This window comes from Cryptotermes secundus, unplaced genomic scaffold (assembly GCF_002891405.2).
Source record: "Cryptotermes secundus unplaced genomic scaffold, Csec_1.0 scaffold960, whole genome shotgun sequence".
NCBI lineage: Eukaryota > Metazoa > Arthropoda > Insecta > Blattodea > Kalotermitidae > Cryptotermes > Cryptotermes secundus.
In genome coordinates, this window is record NW_019727111.1 from 836208 (window position 1) to 863059 (window position 26852).

The 26852-nt window shown below is 44.6% G+C and overlaps 1 protein-coding gene across 2 annotated transcripts in view; it reads right to left on the reverse strand.

Annotated features, from left to right (window-relative positions):
- Window positions 1–26852, reverse strand: part of LOC111864519 (dorsal-ventral patterning protein Sog) — a 270870-nt gene that overhangs the window by 154204 nt on the left and 89814 nt on the right. The window contains exon 1 of one of the 2 annotated variants that reach the window (XM_023851817.2): window positions 6308–7293. The exons of the other annotated variant lie outside the window; for it this stretch is intronic. Within the exon in view, the coding sequence (XP_023707585.1) occupies window positions 6308–6428 (121 nt within the window). The 5' untranslated portion in view covers window positions 6429–7293. Of the gene's footprint in view, window positions 1–6307; window positions 7294–26852 lie in introns of those variants that run through there. 2 annotated transcript variants of the gene reach the window in all.

Here is a 26852-nt window from a genome sequence, read left to right on the forward strand (position 1 = left end):
TAGTAGTAGTAGTACTAGTAGTAGTAGTGTGCGGCGGCGCCCGCACCTCCGTAGGCATCAGTGAATTGTGCCCGAGTACATAAGAACGTTGGACAGCACTGGTCTAAATGGATTATGCACGAAAAAAAGTATTGGATTAGGCAGTATATGAGAATCCTCCCTACATATGTTATGCGCGGCCCCATCAGCCCAAACTGCTTTAGATCAATAATGCAGTTTCTTTTGAGGTCCATTTACCGGAGCTCCGAACAATAACAGAAGAGGAGATGCTTCCTGTATTATGATACAGCCAATGAGAAGGACAGTTCAAAGCATGTTCCACTCGAGTGAAGTGGTAAGGTCTGACGAGGGGTGCTGTGTGCACCTTCGGGCAATATGCAAACCCACTCACTGTGGGCGGGTGCAATGGATTCAGTAACTCACACACGGACGCGCTTACCTGCACGAATACAGCACACACCGAAAACATACTCGCTACCGTCTGAGATATGACGCAGTATAGTCCAATACATATTATCTAACGTGTGGCAGGATACTTCGTCGACAAGCGGCGGTCGCTCGATAGGTATAGTTCGCTTGCAAACTAAAACCATGGAGTTTGTTTTGTGGCAGGACACTCAATGGATCCCTTGTAACCATGGCACGGCGCGTCCTCAGGTTGCGGTTGGAAAGGCCGCGGAGGACCATAGGGTTGTGAAACGTCGAGGCTCTCACGTTTTCTAGATAATCGGCTCACAGACGGTGCTGAGGTCAGCCTTACGGGCCAACCGCTCTTTACGCCCCAGGAAGATTCTTGGCACTCATTTCTGTTATAAGCTGAGTCGACCCCAGGGCCATAATGCGGCTGGAAGGATTAGGTCAGTTGAAAAATCCAATGACCTCATCAGGAATCGAACCCGCGACGTTCCGGCTTGTAGCATAACACCTACGGTGCCGCATGCCCCCAGTTCCAAGGCGCATTTTTAAATGTTATTTACACGAACTTTCTTGCTTCAAATTTGTCTGAGCGCTCTACTATCCCAAGACGTCCTAGTTCGACACATGAGCGTAACAAACCTACGTAAATGCCAGCTCGGTTCACACAAGCACGTCTTTCCGATAGCGCTTTCCACACAGGAGATAAGGACTTAGCGGTACATACTAGACAAGGTCGAGTGTTGAACCGGCAACCTGAAGGCCAGAGTTCGGTTTTGCGTCACTATCTTTGGTTCGTAACTGTCGGCGGTATCTGCCATGATAATGTGTCAGTACGAGCAACGCAAACAAGTGAAATTGGGCGGGTGTGCCCCACGCATCTCCATATTGTGCTCCTGGGGGTCATGATACCGTTCAACCGCTCGGATAATGTAGTCGTTAACCATCTAGGTTCATATTCGGGAGGTTTTGAATTCAAACCTCGGATATCCTGGCTAAAGGGTTTCGTTTCTTTCCTGGATTCCTCCAAGAAAGAGCCGGAACAGTTCCTCAATTAAGTCACGACCGCTTCCTTCCAGATCCTTCAAAATTAATCATTCATCCATCATCCTACCTTTCGAAATATACTAGTACCCTGTTAGGAGCCGGGATAGCGCAGTAGGTATAGCGACTGGCTGTGGGCTGGAAGGCCGAGTTGTCAGAGTTCGAGTCCCCGTGGGGTCAAGAATTTTCTCTTCTCCATGTCGTCGAGACCGGCTCTGGGGTCCACCCAACCTCCTATCCAATAGATATCGGGGGCCCTTTCCCCTGGGGTTAAGCAGCCGGGGTGTGAAGGTAACTACTCAACTCCAACTAATGCTGAAGTTATGAATATGCGGATCTATACATCCTCCCCCACACGCCTTCATGATATACTCCATAATTAATTATGCACATGGCCAACTTTACCTTTTGAGTCCAGCTACCGACGGCGGCGTAAAGTAACACACAAAAGAGAAAGTGTACGTGTAATCCGGTATCGAAGTACTGCATGTATGTTCCTCCGAAACGTCAGAACCTGCCTAGCAGACTATGCGCTATGATTTTCACTGCCTTGAGAGCCCCACGACACTTCACGACGAAGAGGGTTTCGAACGGTAGGATGCTTGTTGAATTGCGAACATGAAATCATATGGAATTAAGATATCGTGGCCTATTTCACGGTACATTACAAATCACTGGTCTCCAAACTGATAGCCCGACCTAATCCTGCTTCATATCTGAGAAGTTCCAGAGTTCGAGTTTGGATTTGTAGACCAGATGTCATGACAGACTTTTGCATGTGAAACCACAGTCGTTCAGAAGCTAACAGTCGCTCAGCTAGGTAAAACAATTCCCGCCTATCACACTGTTCCCTATCTCGAGCCATACGAATCCAAAGGCTTGCTTAATAGTTTTCTTGGTAACCTTCGACACAGAATGAGGCAGTACGTGTTTTCGAAACGTCGATAAATTACCAGACTGCAGGGTGTCAGATCCCAAAAGACAGCACTTTTTCCCGTAACTTGTTAGCTTATCTAATGGGTTTTAGTGACGTCACCGTTTACATAACATGGAGTGGCAGTAATGTGTAAAAAGCAGTCACGATAACTATTCTGAGGGTCTGCGGTAAATTACCAGCAATCCGTTATATCTGAGGTTCTGACTGCGGTAACTGTGAAGATTAACCACTTCTGAGACATGAAACTGTCGAGTCCGATGTTCGATAACTAATGTTTCGGAGGAACATATCGTCTCCAGCTTCAGGATCGAAGAAACCAGCATGAAGCTTCATGCAGATGTCCTACATTCCATGAAGCTGGAATAATAATTGTATTGCTTAGGCCGAGATTCAAACTAGGTACCTCGAGCAGCAGTTTATGGTACGTTTCTCTGTGGTATAAAGGCAAACGATCGACACTACCGCCCACTACGTGCCTTGCCCCCAGGAACAGTGTCCCGACACATGTTTAGTTCAAGGCTGGGTGGGTCCCGGAGCCCGTAACCTAGTCACTACAGTGACTGAGCTATAGCAGTGGGAGGAAACATAAAATGAAATCACAGTTCAAACAAAATAACTCGGGTCCCAGACAAACGTGTAAACATTAGAGGCGTGAGGGCACTATTTTTCAAATCGAGCTGAACACCTGTTAAGACAAACATGAGGTTCAAGTTACATGAGTGTGGTTAAATGTTCAAATATTTGACAATCCTGCGATGACAGTTCAATTTCGACACACAGCAAGGCTCGAAACAGCCCAAACAATGCCCATTTCAACGGATGCTGTGCTACTGACTTGCGGTCGAGCGAGCTGACTTCTGTACGGGAGGTGTACGGTTCGAATCTCCGAATATCAAGACTTAAGGCATCTCGTGCATGATCTAAGGTTCTGACAGCGATGGTTATGAAGAAACCAGCATGAAGAGCTATGAAATGCCGGTTGAATTTCAACAGACTGCACGGCGATATAAATATCTTACGTTCCTTTGCTTTTCCTCTGAATTTCTTCTTAATTATATATATTCAGTTCGTACGTCACAGGAAACACATCACGTCTCCGCTACAAAGACCAACCGGTTAACGTACAAAAATCTGGTAGCGGGGACCGAAATCATGAAGAACTGTTCTGGCGAGGGCCACGAGCAATTTAATCCCCTGTTCAGTCTCTAAATGTTTAACCGACCATTCTAATATTTGGCGAGGTGCACAAACATTATTACTGCAATCAATAATATTATTATTACCGGTAGCATACTTGTCTAAGCTGGGCAATAACCTCGCTCTGCTACGTCACAAAGTGTGAAAAGTTGCACGTTCGCCATGGAACAAGTGGGGCAGACAAATTAATTACAGGCCGTAACAAATATTCACATTTCACTTTCACACATAAACAGATAAATTTGTCACTGTCCATAATTAATTATGCACTACGCCATGAAGACGTATGTGGGAGTGGATGTATGGCTCTACGATTCTTGATGAGAGTATAACGCCCCTGCCGCTTTACCCCCAAGGGAAACAGCCACGGGTATACATTAGCGACTGAAGGGATGGCGAGAACTGATTTATATTCAACGTTCAATAGTCTATCCATCATAGCAAATTGGTGCTCGGTGAAATTGAATATTAAGGTTAGAATATAAGGGACATCAAGAAGAGTCCAAAGGCACAAAATGGCGATATTTCTCGAAAACGGTTATCTCAGGTTTCGTTAAATTTCACTCATGTATGCAGACAGTGTCCGTAATCAAAACCGCATAGACCTATCTTCAGAAAAATAACGGTACTCCAACCAGAGCCCCAAAAGAAATTGCGCCAATTTTCTCGAAACCGGCGATACAACAATTAATCCAGAATTACTGGTTTCTTTTTCCATCGCCCGGAATTCTGGAACTGAGATTAGCTCTTCTAAGGGGCCCAACCGAGTAGGTGTCTTCCTTCCTCACCTGAAGACGGAAACAGATCCATTTTCCGAAACGTCGTATTTTCTATTTCCTAGAATTCCGGATGATGGGAAGAGTCCAAACCCCCAGTAATTTTGTGTGTTATCCACCACTGTCAGAACCCTTTAGAATGAAATCAATGTTCATCGGTTATCCATCAACAAACACTGATGTACCGTGCAACAATCGATTTCGTTTCCAAGTTAACGTAATTATGGCCAGTGGTATATAAGATGACAATTATAACCGACAGTAACCGGTAAGGTTATCCTTCAACAATTTATTGAAGTACAGAAATAAAGCAAACATATATTACCACTCGTCTGAACACGGTAACGAATCTCTGTGTGCCACAGAATACTGGCAAATTCTTGTGTGGCTGAGAAACTGTTAGCTTCACAAAAATAGATAACCAGATACTCTGAGGTCTTGTGCGGCATAAAGTTGTGAAGCCTTCTGCCTGTTCCTGTTCCTGTTCCTGTTCGTTTCTTTAGAGTCTTAATTCTACCCTAAATCTGGAAGGCGTGTTTCTCCGAAACGTTGGATTTCCTCTGGATTGCGCGGCTTTAAAACCCAATGACCGTAATCAATTACACACATTGTTAATACCTTGACGTGTAGACCCACTGTCAAGTAACAGTTGTGTAAACAGGCTCTAGCCGTTGCTAGGGAACAGCTGTGTACACGTTACTTAGCAATGACTGTATTTGGGTCAGCTGAGAACTAGTTGTGAGAAGTGAGAAGTTGGTGACTGAGGCTGGTGACAATTCGGGAATCCAGAGGAAGGGGAACATCCACCGTTGAAAGCTGCTACCAAGCAACGGTTAATGAAGAATGAAAGGACTTTCTGTGTGCTGTAGTTATAGTGATTTTTGGAGTTTATAACACAGTGAGACTGTCGTAGTTACGAGTGTAAGTGTCCAGTAAATCCAGTCATCAATCGAGAACCTCGTCTCTAGTCACATCACGTGGAAAGTATACAAGTGAATTGCATTAAACGCGAAATTTCTTGTCTTAATATGTTTTTTTTGGGGGGGGGGACAGAATAGCGATTCGCGACATGATGGGTGTGTAAAACCCCAAGAAAAAGGCCGTCCTTTGTTGGTATACAACGTCCGAAGTGTTGTTCAGTACATTATCCTAAGCCAGGATAATCCACTCCACAAATCTTTGTTTTAAGGTCCGTTTTAATATTAAACTTCCATTTGCACCTGTGTCTCCTAGGTGATATTCCCTCCACGGACCTGAGTCCTTCTTTAGAAACTGGCAGCCACTGAGATACTCATGAATTTCCCAACATTTCGTGTAACCCGGACGTTCAGAGTTACCTTCTACTGGTCCCTATCCTTTCAACTTTCACAAATACCCTCTACTGGTCCATATCCCTTCAACTTATCAGATCAAAATAAGTACAATATTTGCTTAATCCTTTAAGGACTGAATATCTTCTACACAATAGTTATAAATTCAGTCCGTACCTCACAGGAAACACATTGTCTCCGCTACAAAACCCAACCGGTTAATGCTGTTTAAAGAAACAGTCGCTGTTTCTTGTGAGAACCATACGGAACACACAAATACACAGAGAAGGCAGAATGCACAATTTTGGTATGTTAAAGCGAATTGTACACATAATGACCAATCGGCTTTAAAGTGTTAAGGGAACTTATTATGTCACCCGTAAACTCCAGCATTTATCTGGAAGGATTTATGGAAACCACGGAAAACATCGTCAAAATAGCCGGTCTGTAGGATGAGGTTCGACCCAGGATCTCAGGACTGCTACTGACTGAAAGGCAACCTTCAATGTCCTACACTCAGAATGAGACGAACACCTTATGTTCGACACCCAAGCGCATTTGTGGGACCCATTTGACCGAGTTGTCCATATGTGGGCGTGGGTCTTACATATATATACAGATCTAGTTACCTGCAACTCTGCCTGGTCGCTTGACAGTCTCATCCGAGATCAGTGGCGCCTGTCTGCGTGCTGTGGTAACACAGCAAAACAGCAACAACAATTGAATCAGCAGGAAAATGATCTGAGCCATCTTGTTTCACTTCCTCACTTTCACTTAGAAACGCGTAAAACAAACCTTACATACACTAAACATTTCAGTTCTACTTGAAATTGAAGCTTAACGCAACTGCGGTGCGCGATTTTATCATCTGTCACTCGTTTCTCATTCAATTAAGATTATACAACATAAAGTTTAAGATATAACCTTATCTTGACCCTTTTTTTCCTGGCATCACAATGTCTTTCCGGTTAAACAAACAATAATAATATTGTTAATATCAATCTTTGTCCTTTCGATTCTCTAATGCTTAAAATATTTATGTTATAGGAAAATGAACCATTTACACACGGCTGAGAAACCAAATGAATACTTAAACGTGATTAAAAAATACAAAACAAAAGTATTCTCTAACTGTGTCTCTGAAGAACGCCGCATTATTAATGTCTGACACTTCTGAACATACTAGCCCTATTTAACCATTCTGACAACAAGCGGCAACGTCGATCAATTCAACAGTAACAAATATTCCAGACAAGTTTACAAACAAAAACACCTTGTTGGGTGACGAAGCAGTGATTCTCACAATAGCACAATACTGTTGTAACAAACAGTGTTCACTTACAACAATACGAATAACACGTATAATCAGTTTTAACTGAAACTCCTAACAAATGGAAACTACACGATAAACTCCACTCGGCGGTACCCGGGCGAAAACTAATGCTGCACGTGGAACCACTGCAAACTTTATATAGATTTCACTACAACTACTACTACCACCACCACCACCACCACTGCTACAACCGAAACAAGTGACGAACGCCGTGCACAAGGAGAGCCGAGTTGTCTCTCTCCCTCTCTCTCGCTGCGACTTGACACACTCTCCGATCCAACTCCGGCGGCGACCACTGCTTGAATCCCAGCCATGCGCTAGTTTTACTACAAGACAAGGTCCCCCCTTCGCTCTCCCTAGCCACATAGCCTCGTGATGCTCGTGATTACGCATGTCTGTGTTTACTATAGGCGAATATGTTGCCCCTACCCTCACCCTTGTTTCATGGGGAGCACTGTCGGCATAACTAGACGGAAGGACTGGGGTTCGACTCCCGGTAGGATAACATATCTTCTTTTCACCACAGAGTTCACACCTACTCTCATAGTCCAATCCTATGAAGCCCGAAGTTATTTAATAATATATAAAAATTAATTTCATACATCACAGAAAACACAATGCTCTCCGTTACGAAGATGAATTCTTACTGATGCTTAAGGGAGTAATGGCTGCTACTCTTGAGTTCAATCGAAACTCGCAAATATGTCAGAGAGGCACACTCTACAGCTTTATGGCGCCAAATCTGGCTGTACATATGTATAATTTCTTTAGATGACTAAATAAATAAGACTACTTGCGACCCATTCATTCTTGCCGTTGCCACATCGTGTCGCCACTAGACAACCGCTCACAGCTGACGCGGGGCCACACCATGAATTAAAGACTATTGTTTGCACTGGTTTTGGTGTGGGATCATGACGGAGACACGATGTTGAATCCCGTTCAAGACACGGAAGTTCTTTGGCTCTTTCCCGTGATCCCTTACATTTAGAATTTCCCTCAGGATTTAATTTCAGGCGTGTTTTATGCAAATATGCCTATTAAAGAAGATTAATTTTACATTCATTTAATGAAGCTGGTTGAACTATGGAGTTGAGTGTTGTCGATAAAGAAGTAGATAGCTTATTAGCGAAGACATAAGATGCTATATAGTTGTGCTAGGCTTGTTCACTTAACAGTGAAAACGGACGTGTGGACGCAGTGATCGCGGGTTCGATGCCGGCTACAACATGGATATCCGCGTGCGGTTTTCATTATGGACACACTTTCCCATTTTGTGGTCCTGATACTCGCCTGCCATGTACGATCTAAACCAGTCAGCGCATAGGGCCCTTGGGAAGTGATTCGATCAGGAAGCCGAAAGTTAAAAAACAAAGTACGCTCTAAAATATACCCACAATCATTTCTCGATTTACGCTGTAGATACTGTCACTTAGTGGGGGGTGTGACTATAGACGAGGTATTGATTGGTGAATGGATTTATTGACCACTTATACACACCACTTGGAACTACAAGTAGTCATAACGCCACTGCTGATATCCACAATTCACATCACCACAACAGCCCGTAAGCATTCTTCCAGCCTGCTGTGTCTTCAACAACCGTTCTCCAGCAATGGCTTCTAACAGTGGAGATTGTTCTGCTTCCCGCACTCACGTACTGTCCGGGGGATATCCCACAACTGATCTCTTTGTCAACTGTCAACTGAAATATAGCGTCATCTCTTCTCAGCTTTCCTTGCAGAGCTCCACTGGACTGCAAACCCTCAGCTAACTGGGTCCCAGGCTAGCGGCCATTTCACACTAACCTCCTAATCTCCTCTTCAAAGACTGACTTTCAACTGACAACTGAACTGGTCAAAGTCAGAGTTAGAGTTACGCCACGACTGGCGGTTTGCAGCCAATCAGTTCGTCTTAGCGACAACCCCTTGAGACTCACGACCAGTAATTATATTTTTCAACTGAACATTTGCGGTTATAGTCCTTATGTAACATCGTCTCTGACGAGAGGATGGATCTGTTGTTTACAACTGCTGCAGTCATTCTCAGGTCCTAGTCCCGCGGACCTCATGACCACATTTTACTGTCCCAGTTTTGAGAATCCCCCAACCTGGAGGGTCAGGTCCCTGTATTTATATCCTCCAGGAACAGGATGGCTCAATTATACCCCCAGACACTGGGTTCCCATTTCGTCACCTCCCTACGACTCACAGGGATACAGTGGAAGTATTCGAACCCGCTTCCACATGCGATTTTAACTGGTCAACTTAATCGTCTTCAACATAACTCATCGGCGAGGACCACATTGAGAACGCCGTTCTTCTCTTGTTGTGTGAGTGTTGTTTCCGCTGGAACGTGCTTACCGAACCATTGTTCAGAAAAGGGTTGCATCACCACGTTGTTCTATTGTCGCGTGCATGCTGCGGGGGTTACCTATTAACGGCAGTTGTTTACAGAGTCGCTGCTTAGCAACGGGTCTATGAGCCGCAATACTTTCGTGAGAAACTTCGTGTAAATCAGGAGCTAATTATCTACATGAAATCAAAGAAAATTCTGGGTTGATTGCAAGGGCCAAGCAAACCCAGAAATACGTATAGATATTCATTCATGTAAAATATTATGCTTAATTTCTTGTTTCATTTTAAGGATTCTACTAGAAGAATTACCTGGTACCTTTTAGATGCGTGAACCCTAGAGTCAGCCTGTACACGGTAGCGAATAAAACAAATTCCTGGATCTGCCAGAATCAAACCCGAGCTGTCCGGTCCCCAAAATAAATAGAAAGTGTGTACTTTTTTTCAGGTCGCCCTTTTGTACCCGATCGGTACAGTCTCCAAGATTTCCACGTGTGAACACTCTTCATAACATGTTAAATAAACACTGAAGGAGATAAACGGGGTGCGGTACCGTATCGGCAATATCGTGTCATTGACCTGGGGGGGGGGTCAGGCCAATAATTCATTACATTTCACGGAGCTTCGACTTTATCATCACGGGATTCTGCCATACGTCGTGCTTATAGCTCAGGCGACAGGCGATTTGTCACGGATATCTCACAGCAAGAGGACCGAATTCAATCCAAGGGCAGTCAATGTGGGATTTTAATGGAAAGTGGCAATTGGGCAGGTGTCTCTTCCAGAAATTCAGTTTTCCGCTGTCAAGTATCACTTCACTAGTCTCTCATATACCACCTGGGGCTGTTAAAATGCTGCCGACAAGAGTATAAATAACAATGGAGTCAGCCTCGCATTACCACGCAAATAAATGGAACGCCCGTTGAATAAATTCGACGTTCTCTCACAACCCATATACATTCATTCATTCATTCATCAGTAATCTGTCAGACGACGGGTCCACAGTCTCTTCCAAAACAGTTCCTCCACTTAAAGTGATCTTCTGTTTTTGGAAAGAGACTATCCAGGAAAAGTGATAATGTGGTAGTTTTTCCATTTGCTTTCCACATCGCAGTACAACAGCCGTTCAAACCACTCTGGTCACGCCTGTTGCTATACGGACTTGAACCATCTCGAGCATCATTTGCTCTGTGCTTCAAGTCGCTACCGATGACGCTGCTTCCGGCATCAGTTTACCCATATACATACTATAAGAAAAGTAATGTAACGTCCGATTCGAGCCAGATGCAACGAGTCCGTAGGAAAACCAATAGAGGCGCCACTTGATGGGATGCATATGGCATTTAATTCTGAATAACTCTTTGTTTCAAGCCACAAGTTATGAGAAGCTCAGCTCAAGAATGCTATGACTGTATACCCGTGGGCAATGTTATGACAGACGAAGAGAAGTTTCGCTGGTTTTTCAATGGAATATTATATTAGTGTACCTGTAAGCTGTAGTGGAAACGGTTTACATTTTGGCGGGCTTACATCAAACGGTAGCTGAGTTTCATAGAACAGCTGTTTTTGGAGCACCACTATAAGGTTTCTAACCAAGGTAAATAAGCAGCAACATAAAACAAAAAAACTCCGTGACTTGAGTCCGCAAGCGAGCTATACAGACCGAGAGACCGCCGCTTGTCGGCGAAGTTAGTGCCAACTTTTGCGGACAGAGGGTGTTGCGTGCTCAGCGCAACGGATTCCCACGGCCGTTAATCTCGGTTTTCTAGACCGAAGCCGCTATTTCCTTGAAAGCGCTACTCAATTATCCTCACGAGGTGAGTGGACTCCGTTCCAAACCCACTACTTCTCAGAAAATCTGGTAGAGCCCGGAATCGAACCCGCGACCTCTGCACCCGTAGCCAGGAACTCTGACCACTAGAACACAGTGGCGGTCAAGCAGCAACATAAGCAAGATATAATATTTCATTCAGTTTATAAATGCAGTAACCCTGGAATTGCCGATCACAGTTGCCGCGCTGTCTATGGCATGAACTATCTTCGTTCGCTCGAACGCTAGGAACATGAGTTTGAATCCCACTTGAGGAATGGATGTTTGTGTGCGTTTATTCTGTGTTTGTGATGTTCTACGTGTAGGTAGCGGCCTTGCGACGGGTCGATCCCCCATCCAAGGAATCCTACCGACTGTGTATAGGATCAAGAAACTGAAAAGGCGGCCAAGGCTCAACAAAGGGATGTACAGCAATAATAATAATAATAATAATAATAATAACAACAATAATAACAACAATAATAATAACAATAATAATAACAACAACAACAACAACAACAACAACAACAAAGGTAACATACTCATCAGATTTGGTGAGGTAAAATTTTCTCTGTGCTATTTAGTTAAGCACTGTGCCATTCAGCGGAGGTATAGCTCCATTGATCCTCACCTCGGCTCAGATTCAAATGAGTGCTTAACTTCACAGCCCCAGGAAAAGCCACCGCTAGGTATGTATTGGGTAAGAGATTGTGTGGGCCCCAGAACCTGTCTCGACGTTGTGGAGAAGAGAAAATCTTGCACTACCTGGAATCGAACCAGAGACGTCTAGCCCGTAGCCCGTTGCATGTATGGATGTATGTGCGGTATGTCTGACAGAAAGCCATGGACTCAGGCTGTTACTTGAGCCCCTTTTCTTCTCACTGGCCACGTGAATACCTACATGCTTGCACGAGGAACGTTAAGCTCCCTCCTCCACTTCCTCCAACGCTCCCTTGTACTTTTCAGTTACAGATGTCACTCGGAGACTGACACGTTTGTCTTATCAGAAATGTATCGTGAAGTTACGTATGATTCTTTCTCCTTTGTATCGAACCAGCGCCGAATGACAACTGGGAAGGTATTACGTATTGCGAATACTACAACCGCGAATGAAAATCGGGTGCATTATTGCGAATACTACATTCTGCGAATTCAAATCGGGTACATAATTGCGAATACTACATTCCGCGAATGCAAATTGGGTACATTATTGCGAATACTACATTCCGCGAATGCAAATTGGGTACATTATTGCGAATACTACATTCCGCGAAGGACAATCGGGTACATAATTGCGAATACTACATTCTGCGAATTCAAATCGGGTACATAATTGCGAATACTACAACCGGGAATGCAAATCGGGTGCATTATTGCGAATACAACATTCCGCGAATGACAATCGGGTACATAATTGCGAATACTACATTCGGCGAATGCAAATTGGGTACATTATTTCGAATACTACATTCCGCGAAGGCAAATCGGGTACATAATTGCGAGTACTATATTCCGCGAATGCAAATTGGGTACATTATTGCGAATACTACATTCCGCGAATGTAAATATGGTACATTATTGCGAATACTACATCCCGCGAATGCAAATATGGTACATTATTGCGAATACTACATTCCGCGATTGAAAATGGGGTACAGTACTGAGAATGCTAATTCGGTACATTATTGCGAATTCTACATTCCGCGAATGCAAATTGGGTACAATACTACGAATTCTAAACCGGTACATTATTGCGAATGCAAATTAGATGTATACTATTGGCAACGACATGCAGAGTAAGAGAGTCTGTTGGCCGCGCCATAGCTCAAGCGGTTATTCGCTGGCTTCCCACTGCGGAGGCCCGGGTTCGAGCCCGGGTCAGGTCATGTGGGATTTGTGGTGGACAAAGTGGCACTGGGGCGGGTTTTCTCCGAGTACTTCTGTTTTCCATGCCATTCTTCATTCTACCAATTGCTCCGCAATCACCAACAGTTATCATCTGTGGCTGGTACAATAGGCCAGTAGTGGCTGCAGTACCAAGTGGATTCAGTCTCACTCCACTAAGACTAAAAAAACATTCCATCTGTTCGTAAAGGACTGCTTTAATTTACTGTCTTTTGTTATGTGACGCTGTGCGGTTTGGTAGAGGCATACTAAATTTTCGGAAGAATGTCCTGCTTCTATTTTCAGTCTTAGGCTTATGTAACGACATTATTTCAACTGTATGGGTCACGCAGCGTCAAACTGTCGGAAAGGCTGTGATGAATGATCCCTAGAAAGGATAGAACCGTAACCCCTTTGAAGAAACTAACAAAATTCACCCAGGTAGCCCGATCAGCACTGGGACACAAATTAGGAGCTTTACTTCACATCAAGCTTAACCCATTACCTGGGCTCAAATATTACAAATTCTTTTCTTAAGATATGGATAGCAGCTGTACGTACATTGAATAAGCAGTCACGGACAGCCAACAAATAGTGGTACTTCTTCTTCGGGGTTAGGCGGATTTGTAAGCACCACCTCACTCCGAAGGGTACGAGATGGATCAAAACGGAGGGGGATCAATTGAATTGAAGCGGTTCAGGTTAGTGTCCAGTGGGGGCTTCTTATACGATAATGACCTTTCGTCTTCTATAATAACGTGGGAAATTCTTACACAACTTCCTCAAGCCCGATACAGAAAATATAAGAGGCTTTAACTTGGCGGCAGTGAAGCATACGACCGTTCAAGCGACTAGGCCGGCGTTGTAGCGTCAGCTACTTAAGAGAGGGCATGATTTGCTATTCTCGGCCTCTGCTGACAGAGGTCTTGTATATATTTTATATATAAAGTATCCGAGCTGGGATAGCGTAGTCGGTAGAGCGACTGGATACAGGCTGGATGACCAAGGGGTCGAAATTTGAGTCCCGGTAGGGTCAAAAATTTTCTTTTCTCCAAGTCGTCCAGGCCGGCTCTGTGGTCCACCCAACCTCCTATCCAACAGGTACCGGGTGTAAAGCGGCAAAATGTCTTATCTATCTATCTATCTATGTCGCTCCCACTTGGCGCATAGGGCATCGGTGAAACGCTTCGTTTCACTTCAGTTTCTTAACTTAGACAGCCGGTAGGAATCCTTGGACGGGGGATCAGCCAGTTGCAAGGCTGCCACCTACACAGGACAATACAGACACAGAATAAACGCAGACAAACATCCATGCCTTGAGTGGGATTCTAACCCACGATTCCAGCGTTCGAGCGGGCGAAGACTTTTCATACCTTAATCCACGCGGCCACTGTGATCTGCAATATGCAGGTCTACATGTCTATAAATGCGCATCCACTGAAAATTTAATTTCACGTGTGAGTATAAATACATTTTTTGAGCTTATGGCCAAGTCGGTATAGCGAGTAGGGTACGGGTTGAGCTGCCGAGGGGATAAGGTTCGATTCCAGGTAGGAGCAAAAGATTTGTGTCTTCTCCAAAGCGTCCAGAGACCGGCTCTGAGGCCCGCACAGCCTCGTATATAAAGGGTTCCGGGGACTGTTTCCCTGGAGATAAAGCGGCCGGGTCGTGAAGCTGACCACTTACCTCCATCTAGCGTCGAGGTAAAGAAATATACCTCCCCCCTGTCTTCATGGCATTGTGCTTAATTCATTAAGCATAGGGATAAATTTACCCTTCAGCAGAATATTTAAAATATGAGTTTATCGGCCTAAATATTTGAACATGGACGTCAGCACACCATTACCGAATGTTCTAGAATCTAGTTACTATTCATTCCCTTTTACGGATGAAATAATTTGTGTTAACAATTAATATTCTTTCTCTCTGTCTCTCTGGTTCGCGACGTACAAGTACGAGTATAGTGGCTTGACGGGTTGAGTGTGGACGGAGGTTGCTGCAGCGTATAAGAATCGTGGTAAGAAGCAGACCTGTGGAACTCAGGAATATGAAACAGCTTACATGATGCACGATTCTTAATTATGAATATTTCATACAGAAAAATGCGAATTCTTTGTAATTTAATACAACATTAAGACATTAATTTTTACACCGTTCGCAAAGAAACGTTGCAAAGTTGTGAATATTAGCAACACCATATCTGTCTGCCTGTTTGTCGGCATGTAAAAACTCGAGCACTACTAACTACTTTCATTGGCAGCGCCATAGCACAAGCGGTTAGTCGCTGGCTTCCCACCCCGGCGGCCCGGGTTCGATCCCGGGTCTGATCAAGTGGGATTTGTGGTGGACAAAGTGGCGCTGGGGCAGGTTTTCTCCGAGTACTGCGGTTTCCCCTGCCAATCTTCATTCCACCAATTGCTCCACAATCACCCTCACCTATCATCTGGGGTTGGTACAATGGGCCAGAAGTGGCCGCAGTGCAAGGGACTTAGTCCCACCCCACTAGCAATAAAATAAAACTTCTTTTATCAAATCATATACTGGCAGCTTCCATCATAAATTGTAGAACATTCAAAATTTGGTATAAATCGGTCAATAATGGAAATGGTACGAATGGGGGAGAAGAGGAATGCATATAGCCACAGGGGAAGAAAACATTAGGAAGTCCTAGACGTCAGTGGGAAGTAACGAAGGTAACGCTATACCTGTTAACAGGCCGCGGAGGGCCATTGCTTTGTGAGAGGTCGAGGCTCCCACATTTTCTAGACAATCGGCTCACAGATGGAGATGAGGTTGTCAGCTTTACGAGCCGGCCGCCCTTTACCCCCCGGAAGATTCCTGGTACTCATTTCTGTTAGAGGCTGAGTCTCGATCAGGAATCGAACCCGCGACTTCATCTTGTTGCATAATGCCTCGACCAACCACGCTACCGCGTGCGTAGGTGGCAGATAATGTTAAAATGGATCTTTGAGAAACAGAATCGGGTGGCAGTTAAAATAACCTCCTATACAATGGGCACAGAGGGTTCTTCCTCGAAGTTAAAGCTATCGGGGCGTGCAGCTGACCACTCGCCTCTTTCAAGAGCTGAGGCAAAAATGGTGGCGCTATAGTTCCACTCCTTCACACGTTTTCATTGCGTGATGATTGAGCATAGGGACAATTTCCACTGCTTTATCCCGTATTCCTTTCCAGCCCTACGTGTCATCAAACGGTGCGTCGAGGACGAAGTTTAAAGCAATATCCCACAAATATTCAATCAAAAACCTTCTTTATATGTTGCATACACCTCACACATCCACAGCAAAATATTACCAGTGCTCATAAAACAGATGTGATGCGCTAAAAAAAGAACTGCTAGCTCGTTCGTTGCTTCCTACATATTTTACATCTATGCTGCATGTTAAACCTGGCAGTATGTTGCTATAGTAACCCGAAAGTGAGCAAAGAAAAGTTACATATATCGTAAGTAAAGTAAAGCTATCCCTGTAACAGGCCGTGAAGGCCCATAGGGTTGTGAGACGTTCAGGGTCCCACATTAGCTAGACAGTCGGCTCAAAGATGGCGGTAAGGTTGTCAGCCTTACGCGCCGGCCGCGCTTTACTCCCCAGGAGAATTATTTAATTAATTCCTGGTACTCATTTCTGTTAGAGGCTCAGTCGACCCCAGGGCCATAGTGCGGCAGGAAGGATTAGGTCAATTGAAAAAATCAGTGACCTCATCGGGACATATATCATTCATAAATATATATTTATCTAAATTTCTCCTTGTGTTTAACAAATTAAGCACTAGTCGTGAAGATGTATGGAGGAGTGAAGGTATAGATCTACGTTTGTTTTCTTGATCTCGGCACTAGTTGGAAAAGAGTGGTCACCTTCACGTCCCGGCTGCTTCTCCCCCCCCCCNCAGGGAAGAGTCCACCGATACCCTTTGGATAGGAGGCAGCGTGGACCCCAGGAAGGGAAAATTCTTGACCTTACCGGGACGTGAAAACTGACCCTTCGGTCGCCCAGCTCGTAGCAAGTCGCTGTACCGACTACGCTGTCAGTAGCATATGTAATAGAAAAAAATTATAAATTTAATATTTTGTAGGGGGGGGCACGCGGTGGCGTAGTTGGTCGTGGCACTGTGCTACAAGATGAAAGGTCGCAGGTTCGAGTTCCGATGAGGTTATTGGATTTTTCAATTGACTTAATCCGTCCAGCCACACTATGGCCCTGGGGCGACTGAGCCTCTAACAGAAATGAGTATCAGGGATCAACCTGGGGGTAATGGGTGGCCGGCACGTACGTGGTAAGGCTGACAACCACAAAGCCAACTGTGAGACAATTGTCTAGAAAATGTGGGAACCTCGACGTCTCACAAGCGTATGGGTCTCCCCGGCCTGTTACAGGGATAGCTTTATCCTTTTTACCTTTTACTACCTTCTAGAATATAACGACGTGTAGCTTGTTGAAATTCAAACGATGTTTCGGAGGAATACACCACCTCCATCTTCAGGGTCGAATAAGCCAGCAAGATACCAACGTGAAGGCAGGTAGCAACCCGAGTCTGCTGCTTTCACGCTGGTATCTTGCTCGGCTTATTCGACCCTGAGAATGGAGGTGGTGGTTGAATTTCAACAGGCTACACGGCGTTATATCCTAGATGATAGAACTCTTGATAACCACCAAATCCTACACAGAGGAAATTATGTCTTATGATACTGGCTTTCTCGAGGTCGTGCCTTTGAAGTCTGAAGTTTTCTGGGTTGTGACGTTGTGTTGTGTAGACTGGCCGATTACTACTGACGTTTCGGAAGAACCTGCTGCCTCTGCCTTCAGGGTAGAAGAACAGATCAAGCGTGAAAAACCAGAAAATTCATTGGGAATGCGGCCCTGAACATCCAATAGGAATTCGGGTAATAGCCCCAGAATCTATTTACGTATTTGTGGCCTATTAAAGTAAGATGTTAATATCTCAGGCTATATGTCATCGCATGGTAGCACGATTAATGAAAAGTAAATTGGAAAGTATGCCGAAAACAAGAAGTTCTGTGAAGAACTAATAGCTTACTTTCCTTTGATACTAAACGACCTTATAGAAGACCAAGCATCCAACAATTCTTCGTCACCACGGCAACATCTAGCCGTTGCCTAGCAAAACAGGAGGTTTACATTTAACCGAGCCGTTTCCTAACAACGACAGGAGGGATACATATACAGATACAAGCTGATGGGAGAGATTTATGAAGTACGCCGTTGAGACAGGCTCAGGTGCCTTGATATACCTGTACATACCAAGTTTCATAAAGACTTGTTAAGGCACTCAGAAGTTAATGGGGGGAACACAGTCGGCAGAAATTCTGCTTCAGCCAAATGGAAAAATACTCTTTATTCTGAGAAACATGAAAAGCCTACAAATGGATGAGGAAATGTAGAGTTTTCGTAATTTAAAATAGCAGTTGGTACTTATGCAACCACCAAGATTCAAAGAATTCAGGGATAGTGGCAGGTGTTTGGGGTTGTGCGTGGTTCTGAAAATTTTCCCACATAAGAATGATGTATTCCTATGCTCGAATATGATACTGCGTTGAATATCATGTACGAATTTATCTTAATTCGTAACGTAGGCTTATGGACCTAGAATTATCTACGGAATTCTTATCAGTGGTTCAGCTCCTTGAAATATGTATCTGAATATTCATCACTCTTGAGTTACTTAACATAATCATGTAATGTGTGTTGCTGAAAAGCCACACTGGGCTTTAATATTTCTGGTTGATATAAGGACACTGTCACCAGCTGAGACTCTACTGTATCGGATGACAAGATGGTCGCTTAATTATGAATTGTAGAGGGCGTGGACAGAAGCAGGCTTGCTGTAATTTCAAGTACCATTCACACCATTCCTGAAGAGAATTAGGAAAACCACGGAAAACCTCAATGATGATAGCGAGACTCTGAACCCAGGTCTGAACCAAGGACCTTCCGAATACAAAAGAATGCCACTAACCTAGTGGCGAGGTTTGTTACAAAAAAAAAATAACTTCAGAGAGATAATAAGAGAAGTTATTATCAATGACCTTATCGAAAATTAAATAAACCCATAAAGAATGCATATACGAGTTTCTAACCGAGATATCTCGTGTGCAACAGAGAAACAGTCAAACAGTGAGACAAGTACTCAAATCTAGGTGTAAAGCATAGTATTTATTGTTTTCGAGTGTTTCAGCACAACGACATAAAGACCTCTGGCGGTGGAGGTATAAATTCATGCATTCTTAACCTCGACATTGGATGGAGGTGAGTGGTCAGGTTCAAGCCCCGACCGTTTTACCCCCGGGGAAAGAGTTCCCCGTACTTCCCCTAGGTGCGGTGTTAGCGTTGTGGAGGAGACTTTGATCGTCTAGCCTCTAGCCTAATCACTGTGTTGACTGAGCTATCCCGACTCCGGTAGACCTGTGTGTAAGTGTGCTAAATGCAAGATCACATACGCCATTATTGCTTTGCTACACACACTTGGTATATGTGTGTGGTTGTACTGCCTTTTATAGGCACAGCCTTCCAAGACAAGATAGAGACACCGCTCCATGTTTTGATGCATCACTCTGCCTGCCTAATCTGACCGTTACGAATGTAATAAGCACGGGACACTTGGCAGCGGGTCGCAAACAACAGATGAATGGTGTTTTCTGCGCGGTCCGCTCAGCAGCAATTTGATACAACAATAATGGGCTTCGCCGACAGACACGAGCGGAAAAATCGTAAGCAACAGAGAAACGGCGTTTTTTACGCGGTCCGTGTCGAAATGTTATAAGCTGGCTGGCGAGGGTGAAGCAGCAATTTTCCCCGTGTGGAGGCGGGGTCCAATACCTCATCCGTGACCCTGCGAGTCGTAGGAGGCGACGAAAAGTGAAGTCTCAAATTTGAGACGCTAAAATATGGTCGCAAGTCCCAAGGGACTCGGAAACCGTGAAAGACTGCGCTGGGATGAGCTAACATCTTATACAAAAGACAGACCCGTCCTTTCGTCAGAGAGGGCGCCTCACAAAAACAAGACAGTACCAGTCAAACAGTATTAAATATCTGGTCATGAACCGCAGATGGGGCTCGACAACAAGAATTACTGACTAACCGTAAGTCGCAACGTGACTTTGATTTTGACGTTGACAGCAGCAATTTACTGAACGGGACTGGAGAATAGTAGGATGTTGGCGTGAGATGGCCGCCAGCCTGGGAGTTAGTCAGTGGATCGGAGTGAGTGTTGGTGAATTAGTTAGAGGACTGCTGGAGCAGCTCAGCTGTTATGAGAAGCTGGTAGCTGAGGCCGAAGATAATACGGGATCCCAGACTAAGAGGAACGTCCGCCGTTGGAAGCCGCTACCGAGCAACGGCTAGGAAAGACTGAGAAGACTTCACGTGTGCTGTGGTTACAGTGATCTTTGGAGTGTGTAACTCAGTCGAACTGTCGTAATTATTTGTAATTCTGTAAGTTCTCAATAAATCCGATCATCAGTCCAAAACACCGTCTACAGTCGTATTCAATCACGCAACAATATTTTTGAAAAATATTATTTGCTGGAATGATGCTCTGTGAAGCCTGGTAGAAGATTGCTGACATTTCGGAGGAATGTACTGGGCGGTTTGTTACGTGAGAGCTTGGTTTACTACTGTACATTGAAGATGGAGGCAATAACTTCCTCCGAAACGTCGGTCAACTTCTACTAGAGTGCATGGGTTCTTACGTTGCATGGCATTGAGAATGAGTCTCTGATGTCAGGGGAAGAACACAGATTGGACAAACAAAAACCAACTCTGTGGCTTGAGTCCGCAAGCGAACTATACCGACCGAGCGACCGCCGCTTGTCGGCGAAGTTACTGCCAACTTTAGCGGATAGAGTGCGTCGCGTGGTCAGCGAAACGAATCTCCACGGCCGTTAATTTCTTTTTTCTAGACCGGAGCCGCTACATTTCCATTCAAGTAGCTCCTCAATTATCCTCACGAGGGTGAGTGGACCCCGTTCCAGACCCACTACTTCTCAGAAAATCTGGTAGAGCCGAGAATCGAACCCCGGACCTCTGGATCTGTAGCCAGGAACTCTGACCAGTAGACCACATATGCGGTCACAGATTGGACACGAATACGAATAGGGTGCTGAAGTGAATATTTTTATATAGGAGGATGAAGAAACAGGAGGCTGAAGAATACTGCGTAATGAGGAGCTTCATAACTTGTAATCCTCCTCTGTTATCAATTGGAATGAGATGGCGGGGAATGTAGCAAGCATGGGTAAGATTCTGTGCGTGAGTGGCTTTAGAAGTCCGCCAGTATTGACATTAGGATATGGCTGGATAAAATTCAGATCACATCACCTTCTGTGAAACCCAGTAAAGTGTGTTACACTGTAAAGTCGCGTTAACACTTCATAAAAAGCGAACTAGACAACAATTCATATTGCGTTAGGAAGTCTTGATAAAGTACAGTGCGTATGGGCCAGTAAATACCTGAAGTAGACAATTAAGATGAAACGGTTTAAACGGTAGAATGAAGCGCAATCAATTAAGTAAACTTGTCGACTTCTGTAGCAGCAAATAATGTCCTGACGCAGGACACGTCACGCAGTCATATCGTCAGTTGCAGCGTAACAGAGCAGAATTTTTGGCGTTCTTCATCCTAAAGTAAGGTACTAAGGTGAAAGGTGGGCCGCGCCATAGCTCAAGGGGTTAGTCGCTGGCTTCCCACCGCTGCGACCCGGGTTCGATCCCGGTCTGGTCAAGTGGGATTTGTGGTAGACAAAGTGGCGCTGGGGCAGGTTTTCTCCGAGTACTTCGGTTTCCCGTGCCAATCTTCATTCCACCAACTGCTCCACAATCACCCTCACCTATCATCTGGGGCTGGTACAATAAGCCAGAAGTGGCCACAGTACAAGGGACTTAGTCCCACCCCACTAGCAATAAAAAAAGGTGAAAGGGTCCCTGTGCTTAACTGAACATCATATTGTATTGTGTAGAGACGTTACAATGAGACGACCGCGACATGGGCAAATGTACCAGACACGTTTCTAGGCAACGGCTCGGTAAACATGTTCCCGCAGCAACGAATCGGCGCGCAACAATAGAGGTACTGTTGGAAAAGTGGTGTTTTCTGTGGTCCGCACCACGACCGTTACTGTGCAACGGCGCGTTAAACACGCCTCTACAACAGAAGAAGAGCTCTGTTTTCTGTGTGGTCTATGTGGTCTTGAAGACAACTGGAGTAACCCATTTAGTTGAGAGTTGAGTTCTGCACGGGAGGCTGAAGAATGGGCTTGCGCACGTGAAGTTGAATGGCTGCTGAAGACAAAGCAGGCCGGAAAAGGTTTAGCTGGTGCTGTGGTGATTTGTGAATTGTGGAGATTTGCGGGGGCGCTGTAATTCCTTGTACGTAATTCCCAGTCGTGTTTTTATCTATCTATACCTGTTCCTCCCACTTAGAGCATAGGGTGTCCATGAAACGCTTTATTTCATTTCAATTTCTTAATCTTAGACATTCGGTAGGACTCCTTGGACGGGGGATCAGCCCGTCGCAAGGCCGCTACCTAAACTGGACAACATAAACATAGAATAAAAGCGGACAGACATCCATGCTTTGAGTGGGATTCGAAACCACGATCCCAAAGTTTGAGCGAGTGAAGATATTTCATGCCTCATACCGCTCGGCCACTGTGATCCGCAGTCATGTGTATAAGTGGTCAATAAATCCATTCGCCAATCCAAATGCCGTCACTAATCACACACACACACCCCTAAATTGTGACAATATCATAAAGACACATAGGGGAGCGGAGTTATAGCTCAATGCATTACAGTAAACCCTCGCTAATCCGTAGTAATTTGGAGGTGGAGGCCATCAGGTTTAAGCGATAATCCAAATTAGCGAAGCAAGAAAACAAAATCCGTGGCCTGTAGGCAGCAAGCGAACTATACCGACCGAGCGACTGCCGCTTGTCGGCGAAGTTTAGTGCCAATTTTTGCGGATAGAGGCTGTCGCATGATGAGCGCAACGAATCCCCACGACCGTTAATTTCGGGTTTCTAGACCGCAGCCGCTATTTCCTTGAAATAGCTCCTCAATTATAGGGAAGCAAAAGGTAGCCCTAAAGGAAAAAAACAAAACAAAACAAAAACAGATGAATGGAAAATTTAATGATATAAGTAGTGCTAATGAAAACAAATAGCAAAATATCACTGTAGAGCCTTATTTAAAAACTATTCGAAGACAATACAATTATTCATCGATAGAGGACTCAGAAGTTGTATGTGTTTTTGAATATAATAATGCAGGTTTGAAGAAAATGTCAAGTTCTGTCTGAACAGATAAGTGACTCATCTGCCTTCCTAAATGCCATGTGTCTTAATACGTACTCAACTGTGGATACTGGTGGGAAAGCCAGAAGGAAAGACACCACTAGGAAGACTAAGATGTAGGTGGGTGGATAAAATTAAAAATTAATCTTAGAGGAGTAGGATGGGTTGGTATGAACTGGATTGATGTGTCTCAAGATAGGGACAAGTGGAGGGTCCTTGTGAACACGGTAATGAACCTTCGGCTTCCACAAAACGCTGGGAAGTTCTTGAGTAGCTGACCAAGTGGCGACGTCTGAAGAAGGCCTCAGCTCCATGAAGATAGTTAGTGCTTAAATGTGAACAGCATCTTACATTTTTCGATCCGGATTAACTATAACTGGATTGAATGAATGTATGTATGAGGGGTAGGCCTTCTCGGCCCTTGCACCGCGACCTACAGTGGTCTATTATGCTTTATAACTGGATTGGCAAAGGTTCGCTGTGATGACCTTGGCTAAGCTGGGGATGTGTGGTTAGTTTCGCACTCTGACCCTTTTCTCCGCGGGTAGGGACAACAGCACCCATCGGATACGAGCTGACTGGGTTGGTCCTCGAGACGATCTGTGTGTGACGGCGTAAGGAGCAATCGCCGCCCTTGTCGGGAATCGAACACCGGGTTTCCAGCCCTGAGCCAGCTGGGAGAATAACGTTGATATGGTGACTACATTAAGAGTTGGAAGGTTGAGGAGCCGGGTTTGATTCCTTACAGTGGCAGACATATTTTCTTGTTCACAGCATCCAGGTACTCAGTCCAATCTAGGCTCTTACCACTTGGACGAAGAGAATGAGGACTGAAGCTGTCTACATACCCATACACAGTGTCGAGTTAAGAATGCATGGAGCTTGCCTCCATATATCATATACGTCTTCACTGTGTGGTGTTTAATTAAGTTACCTTGAGGAAACATGGTGGCAGTGCGTGGGATCGACTTCACGTAGTTTGAAAAAGGGTGGACGTCCCGCAGATGTTATCACTCGTGTAATATTATCACTTTCATGAAGCACCAATCACACTTATACATAGAACAAACAACGTTTTTTATAACCAGGTCTTCGGTTTTGGTTATCGCTTTTTCTTTTATCGCGGCATTGACGCAAGTGCATTGGAAGTGATTACGTAACATCCGTTTGTTCTTAAAAACTCCGATGTGAAAACGAAATTTTATTAGTGACCTTCTTGTAAAAGACAATGACAATAAATTTTATAACAGTTTTTTTCTAATTCTTGACACTAATATTTTCTTTTTGTTTATTTTTAATGGTGTACATTGATCTCCAGAAACAATATAATTTTTTCTTTCTCACTGATTATTTTTTTAAGAAACAGTGGACAGTGAACTTAAAATAACTTTAATATTACCTGACTTTGAAGATTTCTGCCAATTTCCACCATTTTAAGTACACATTTCCGATCTGTGTGTCGCGTGATCAGAGTAATGGATTCCCACGGCCGTTAACCTCGATTTTCTAGACCGGAGCCGCTATTTCCTTGAAATATCTCCTCAATTATACTCACGAGGCTGAATGGACCCCGTTCCAGACCCACTACTTCTCAGAAAAAATCTGGTAGCGCCGGAAATGGAACCCGGGACCTCTGGATCTATAGCCAGTAACTCTGACCACTAGACCACAGAGGCGGTGGGGCATGTTAGAAGTCATGACAAAAAACACATATGCCTCCAGAAGTGGAGTTAAGTCCAAGATTACCTGTCGAATGAACCATTCGCAGAGAAGTTCAGTGAATTCTTGACTAACATTCTGGTAGCAGGAGACGAAGTTAACACACATCAGATATCGAAGTCCGTCACTGAACGCGATCCTGAGTCACTCTACATCCTTACGCCCTATCTCCCTAAAATCCATCTTAATATTATCCTCACATCTTATTCACAGCTCCCTAAATACTGTCGTATGTGGCATTTAATGACGTGACCCTTTAAAGTCTGAGTCTGAGTCTTATGTTAAGACTGACAATCAGTCGGGCAGTCTGACTTGGAATAAAGCACCCATCTGGGGCTTACGACCAGATTTTCAATAATATCAGTTGCGAGTCTGTTGATGTGGGACGCTCTTTCTGACGTGAGGACGGGTCTGTAGTTTACAATCGCTGATGGCCTTCGTCAGCGCAGTCATTCCCATGTCCGTGTCCTGTGGGACTCGCGACCACATTGCATTTTCTCAGATTCCAGACTTCCCTTTTCGTCACCTTCTACGACTGTCAGGACTACGGTGGAGTTATTCGACCCCGCCTCCACACAGAATTCTTGAAGATTGAATTTCTTTTAAATAGTAATAAATATTCAGTTCGTACCTCACAGGAAACATCACGTCTCCGCTACAAAACTTTTAAATCATTAACTGTCCATATAATTACAATTATCTACTTTTTGGGTTTCACCCATCCTCCTGTTCTTTTTGTATTTAAAACACAACGTTTCGGAGATAGCACTGTCTCCGTGCTCAGGTAAAATTCTACTCAATTGGTTCCATTCGATAGGGCTAGTTCCTGTCTCCGGGCCTGTCCAGACAAATACCAAAATCTGATCATGAGAACCAGACGGGACTCGTCACCGAGGCGCACTGACTGAAAGGCAGCCGTAACGTGACTCTGACTTCAACCCGGAAGACGGTTGCGATGACCTAAGGACTACACGGCGTCTCATGCCAGAGAACATGAGCATTCAGACCTTGTCCCGCTGATGTCGCGTTGACTTGTCAGTCAATCTACGTACGAGTCCTTGCTCTGTGCATGGAACGTCATACGTTTTTACACGAACTTCTCTTGTCATCTTCGATGCTTAGCCCATGAGGTAATAAGTCGCTTCTGTGGGTGACGCAAGCGTAAAGATCGTTGCCATCATCAGAACTGTCACAAACGCCATCATCAGCATTATTGCCAGCGATTAATTCCTGTCAAGCTCATTGGCTCAGGGCTGAGGTGACTGCTATTGGGGAGAAATTTATGGACTAAATCCTCGCGAATATATGCTAGATAAACGCAAACCCAAAATCAACAACATGAGTATAGCAGTTAAAATTATCCCAGTGTATCATTAATTAAGCACTAGATAATGAAGACGTATGGGGGAGTGGGTGCAGAGATCCAGGTTTTCTTGACCTCGGCACTAGTTGGAGGTGAGTGGTCAGCTTCACGCCCCGATCGCTTTACCCCCGGTGAAAGAGCCTCCGGTATCTATTGACAGGAGGCTTGGTAGGCCTGAGAACTGGTCTGGAAGATGCGGAGAAGAGAAAATTCTTGACCTTACCAGGACTCGAAGTCCGACCCCTCTGTCGCCAAGCCCGTAGACAGTCGCTATACCGACTTGAGCTATCCAGACTCCCATGTTCATAATATAACTAAATCACTCCATTGAGCAGCGCCATACTTCCGAAACTGACAGCTGCTCAGCTCGTCACGAAATTCCTAACA